At 36.6% G+C, this 5,704-nt stretch overlaps 2 protein-coding genes across 2 annotated transcripts; both read right to left on the bottom strand.

Moving 5' to 3' along the window:
- Nucleotides 1–216: 216 nt before the first annotated feature.
- Nucleotides 217–2,518, bottom strand: LOC141528444 (uncharacterized). Its single transcript, XM_074244489.1, has 3 exons — nucleotides 2,329–2,518; nucleotides 1,849–2,229; nucleotides 217–245 (listed from the first exon to the last, which is right to left on the bottom strand). Exons 1-3 carry the CDS (start codon nucleotides 2,516–2,518, stop codon nucleotides 217–219), a joined length of 600 nt encoding a protein of 199 aa, XP_074100590.1.
- Nucleotides 2,519–2,623: 105 nt separating this feature from the next.
- LOC141528443 (uncharacterized) lies at nucleotides 2,624–5,704 on the bottom strand. Its single transcript, XM_074244487.1, has one exon. It carries the CDS (start codon nucleotides 5,702–5,704, stop codon nucleotides 2,624–2,626), a length of 3,081 nt encoding a protein of 1,026 aa, XP_074100588.1.

Raw genomic sequence — 5,704 nt, 5'->3', positions numbered from 1 at the left:
TTAGGGTCTTATCGATTTATATGACTTAAAATAATAAATAACACAGCTTTCCACATCACCATGGAGGTACTGTGTCGTACGATGCGTTCCCATTATTTTACATGGCGGGATCCCCAGTAGGCCTACACCATGGATCGACGTGAGTGTCAATGTCATCAAGTTTAGAATTTGTTACACATATCAAATCTATATAAATATAGATTGGATATAAACAACTTAAACCTGGGCATCAATACTCTGTCGTGCTAAATAAAAAGACAGTAATTTAACTTATATCTTTTTTATTAACTAATTCTAAATGAACATTAGTTATAAATTTAAAACTATGAACTTTTCAGCATTTGCTAGCATTTTCTATTTTAGCATTGTTCTTATTTTTATACTATTATTTTCATAGTTTAAAAATTTTTTTGATTACTAATTTTGTATATTAGAAACGTAAATTAAAATCCAAAAAACACATTATTCATAGTTTTAGCTTTACAATAAAGCTGAAAATTATTAAAATATATTGTTTATTATATCTATTCATTGACAATTTATAAATGTATCCAATCAATTAACACTAAACAAAATTGAAAGCTTGATAAACATTTCTCTTGTTACAGTAAAAAGAAATTATTATATAGATAAAATATTTAAAATAATTGAATTAAAAACCACTCTAGCGGTAGATCCAAAAAATTTTTGAAATTTTAATATTTATTGATTGGATTACTGTTTATTTTCTGATTCTATCGATCTAATTTAAAGAAATAATTATTAATATAGTCAAAAATCGAAAATTGAATACTTAAAATTTCTTTATATACAACATTTTTCGTTTTTCCTATTGGTTGAAGAATGACCAAGCTGTCAGGTGAACTTACTCTTGAGCATGCCACTGTTATGTCCAAGGGCGTTTTTAGAGCGGTAGCGTAAACGGTGGAGGTTTGGACTAACAGTTTAAAGAATACGCAACGGAGGTTTTAATTCCGTTGTTTTAAATATTTATGTGGGACGTTTTCGAGATACGAACTTACCACGCCTTCGTTTGAGACTGATGGATTTTTATAAGAATAGATGTACTTACTCTCTGCAGGAATTTTAGTTGTTACTGGATCCGTGATTCTGGGGGCTGCTGTTAGCGCCTTTTCCTGACTTGGGCCCTGTGGTTGGTCCTTGCAGCGGATGGATTAGAATGGGATTGGACTGCTTATTCTAAGGGCTTCTTATCTTGTGAAATGAACTGATTGAAAACGGATTTCACTTTTACTTAGATTTATTTTTATAAACGTCGAAACTTACACTTTCACAATTAGATTTTTTTGTAATTTAATTTAATGAATTTTAGTAATTGTAATTGAGCTAACGTCCTCCAGTCCCCCGTAGGGTAAAGTGCGCAAATTTAGCTTTTTAGAGATGTTTTATTTAAACTTACTGCCCGGATTCTCGCCTAAGTGCAGGGCAAATTAGAACTTTGAGATTCCGCTTCTCTAGATTTTTAATTAATAACTAATACGTGGCCTGCCGGTTGAACCGAGTCTGAACTCGCCTTAAGTGCAGCGCAAATTAAGATAAGGGACTTTTACAAGGCACGGGTCCGTCAATTAAACGCGGAAGTCGAATTAATTGCTCAAAGACCAGGCGTTGGCTGTTGATCGCCTTTTTAAATACTCGCGGTGCTGAGATTGCAGAAGTCCCCGCTAGTCAACCAGCAGTCGCGTAGCTTATATTTTATTGTGGCTTTCGCGCATGGAGAAGTCTTCCATCTGCGCGGGTGATTTAAATTTACAGAAAAATTTTGGGGTGGACATAACACCACGTATAGTTGGCCATGAGAGAAACAGTCATTTCTTAAATCAATACCAGTCATCTTTAAACTCTGCCCTTGTGCCTTGTTAATCGTCATGGCATAACAAACTTTGACAGGAAATTGCAGACGTTTAAATTCGAAGTGGTAATCTGATGGGATCAGAGGAATCCTTGGAATGAATACAGTTTCTCCTTCATATTTTCCGGTGAAAATCATGGCTTCAATGACCTTTTTGTGTAAGACCTTGACTTGAAGCCTGGTACCATTACATAATTTTGGCGGATTTAAATTTCGGAGCAACATTATTGGAGTACCAATCTTGAGTTGAAGAACATGAGGTGGTATCCCTGGTGGATTGAGAGTGTGTAAGAATTCAACAGGATAGTGGACAGCTTCTTCATCCTCCAGTACTTTGTCCACCGATTCATATCTTACTTGCTCAGTTGGCAGTTTCTCCAGCAAAAAGTTGTTAATAGAATTGACTTGTTCATCGGTTGGTGTGAGGATGGCTCTTTCCTTTTACCATGAACTACAATTGTCGCCAGCTTTTTCAATATTCGGGTATATTTTGTCAGTCAAGGTGATTAAATCTGGGATAGTTTCACAATTAATATAGGACACGTTTATTCTTCCGTCTTCTTCCGGAATTTTGCCATCACCTATATCAATCAGTATTTTTGAAAACTCTTCTGCTTTCGAATTTGGCTGAAGATGAACACGCATATTGATGGTCAAAGATAGAACTTTGACCGAAGGCCATAAAATTGATGACTTGATACAGGCTTTAACTTCATCTGCACGTGTTCCTCGTGGCACAACAGGCAAAGTTTATCTAAAATCACCGGCCAAGTGAACAATTACTCCTCCCATAATTCGGTCGCAACCTCTAATGTCTTGGAGCAATCTGTTTAGAGCTTCAATACCATTTTTGTGAGCCATAGTGCACTCGTCCCAGATAATAATTTTTGCTTCTCGCAGCACATGAGCCATATCACTCTGTTTAGAGATGTTACAAAGTGGAGACTCAGAATAACCTAAATTGAGAGGTAATTTAAAGGCAGAGTGAGTTGTTTTACCTCCGTCTATCAAAGTCGCAGCAATTCCTGAAGAAGCTACGGCTATAGCGATGTTTTTTTCACTCCTGATTTTCGCAAGCAGTAAATTGATTAAAAACGTTTTTCCAGTGCCACCTGGAGCATCAAGAAAATACAACTGCCCAGAATCAGATATAATTGAATTTAAAATTTCATTGTAAACTTTTTCCTGTTCTAGATTTAATTTAAGAACATTTTCTGCTACAACTTTAGTTAAATAGACGGTGTCGTAAGCCAATTCACGCAAATATTGACGATTAGGGACAATAAACCTTTCATCTCGGGTTGGAGAGTGGAGACCGAACTGAAGAAGTATTTTTCCAGACATTGATATAACAATATCTTCAAGTAGTATGAGACATTTGTTGTAAATAACGTCAAGTAACAGCTCAACATCTCCACCGTCTCGTTCTACCTCTCTCTTAATATCTTCTGAAAAATAATCTCGATATTTCTCCCATAATTTTGGTGGGTCGTCAACATGACAAAAAACTAACATAATGGCAAACAGCTCACAGATCTTGTAGGGCGAATCAGAAATGCAAGCTTCATCCAGAGTGCGATACCAATTAGCATCATCTTCTAGAAGACCAAGTGCTCTACATGCTGCTTGAAATGATGGATGAATCACTCCATCAACAGTTTTCAAAGCAGAAAATGATGTAGGACCTCGAATCTCATGTAAGAGAAGACGCAGGTGATAACATTCAGTATTTCCGGGATGCACGGTATAAACTCTATCTAAAACTTGATCTTTCTTGACTCCTAAATAACCTGAAACAACCTTACCTTTTTTTCTTCTATCAAATCGGTTATTTTTCCATACGTAATAAGCTGGAACTTCAACATACAAAAGAGTTTTTGCAAAGTCATCAACTTGGCAAAGCTCAAAAAAAGCCATTAGTGTTGTTTTTTTTGGATTAATTACTTTGTCAACCACATCTTGCTCAGTAAAATAAATTCTTTGACCATTTTCAAGATGTACGGCAAGATGCATCACCGAAGGAAACCTGTCATGAATAGGAAAACGAAATATTCGCCAGACTGCTTCAGAGCTACTGATGTAACGTCCCGCCTGGTAGTTCGTCACCTCATCAAGATCCTGAACGGTGAACGATGCTTGGTCAGATCCTTTATTTAAATAATTACAGATGTATTTTATGGATTTTACAGAGTTACAACTCTCAACATTAACATGAGCCCCGAAAGTATGGGATAGAACGGGATTGTACGGCACTATCCATCGGTTGTCGATTTCAACTCCGTTAAGTTTGAAAGTTTTTCCTCCGTCTGCTGGTGATCGTCTACGATACTTGGGATATCCGTCATCTCCTGTTTGAGTTTCTTTTAAAAATTCCTTGGGGTAATTTTTTGTGCACTTAGCATCAACCACACAGGGTGATTTTAAATTGAAAGATCCACATGGACTGTGAACCATTGTTGTCTTGATAATTTGATAAAGATCTGGATTTATGTCTGGATCAGGTAACTCAGCGCAGATAATTTGGTCAATAGACTCTGGTCTCATTTTCTCTTCTAACCATAATAGAATATGAACATGAGGGAGTCCACGTTTTTGCCATTCTATGATGTACATGTGACACCTCGTGTCACCAAAGATACGACCTACTGTAAGAACTTTTATCATATGTTTCACTTTCACATTGAAAACCCTCGCTACGATGTCATGTCTATCATGAGACTGTTGACCTTCACTCAAAAGCTGCGTTATTTCCGGCCACTTAGGATTGCAGGTGAATGTTATAAATAAATCTGGCCGTCCATAATGACGTACATATGTCAGTGCATCTTGAGTTCGCTCATGCATGTAACGGGGTCCTCCAGTAAAAGAAGAAGGCAACACAACCATTTTTCCCATTGTTGATAATTGTTCATCATTTTTTGACAAAGCATCTTTCAAGTGAACGTATTCTTCACTTCTCAGTTTTTTTTGGTTGTTACGAATATAGTTAAGTCTTTCAGTCTCAATTTTTGCGTACATGTCAACTAAAAATTGATTTAAAAGATTGCGGAATCGCAATAAATAGCACACTTCACTCTCACGCTCCATAATCCTAAAGCTGTAAAATTCTGAAGCAGATACTGTCTTATCGAGAGGCAGTTTAGTCCTCTCGTCACGCTTAGTTATGTTGATGTGATAGCCATCTTCTCCATAACAGAACATCAAAGGATATTGTAAAGCATCATATGAGCGGTGTGTTTCACTAATGAGCATCAACTTATTGTCTCTAATGTGAAGAACAATGTCTCTTTTTTCGAAATCCTGTCCGACAATTAGAACTGCAACTTCTTTTGCTTGAGGAGCATTAAAACGGCCCTTATGTTCTCCAGCCGGTTTTCTGTCAGCATTAATTATTACTTTGAAGTCTTTTTGATCTTTAGGAATTGAATCTATTGCAGCCTTAAAATCCTGAAGATATTTGTTATGCTGATATAACAACTTCTGCAGTTGATGAACTAATTCCGGATAAACGCCAGGATAAATTCCACAACGGATGTCTCTTTCATGACATTCATCACCAACAAAGTATATTTGAAGAAAAGAAGGCTTTTGATTAGGTTCAGAGCTGCCTATTCTGTGATAAACCTGCCCTTGAACTTTGAAAGTTGGCATAAAATTTCCTTCTCTTACCTCTTTGGCTCCAAAAAATGTCATTTGAAAACATCCATTATACTTACGGGCATTTTTCAGAAAATGTCCTGATAGTGGATCCTGATGAGTCAATAGGCTGTGTAAAGATTCAGGATAGGGACCAATCTTAGAAAGTTGGACTTTACCACTACTGCAGCACAT

Source organism: Cotesia typhae, unplaced genomic scaffold, assembly GCF_013202065.1.
Source record: "Cotesia typhae breed Kobodo isofemale line unplaced genomic scaffold, CoteBio_Ctyphae contig_43, whole genome shotgun sequence".
NCBI classification, from domain to species: domain Eukaryota; kingdom Metazoa; phylum Arthropoda; class Insecta; order Hymenoptera; family Braconidae; genus Cotesia; species Cotesia typhae.
The sequence above is the reverse complement of the archived record's forward strand: the minus strand, read 5'-3'. Positions and strand labels throughout refer to the sequence as shown.

Coding starts and splice junctions, on each gene's coding strand:
- LOC141528444 (XM_074244489.1), bottom strand. CDS start 2,518: ATGCGTGTTCATCTTCAGCCAAATTCGAAAGCAGAAGAGTTTTCAAAA. Junction 2,230..2,328: donor TGAAAAAGCTGGCGACAATT/GTAGTTCATGGT, acceptor CAACTGAGCAAG/TAAGATATGAATCGGTGGAC. Junction 246..1,848: donor GCAGAGTTTAAAGATGACTG/GTATTGATTTAA, acceptor CTTTTTATTTAG/CACGACAGAGTATTGATGCC.
- LOC141528443 (XM_074244487.1), bottom strand. CDS start 5,704: ATGTGCTGCAGTAGTGGTAAAGTCCAACTTTCTAAGATTGGTCCCTAT.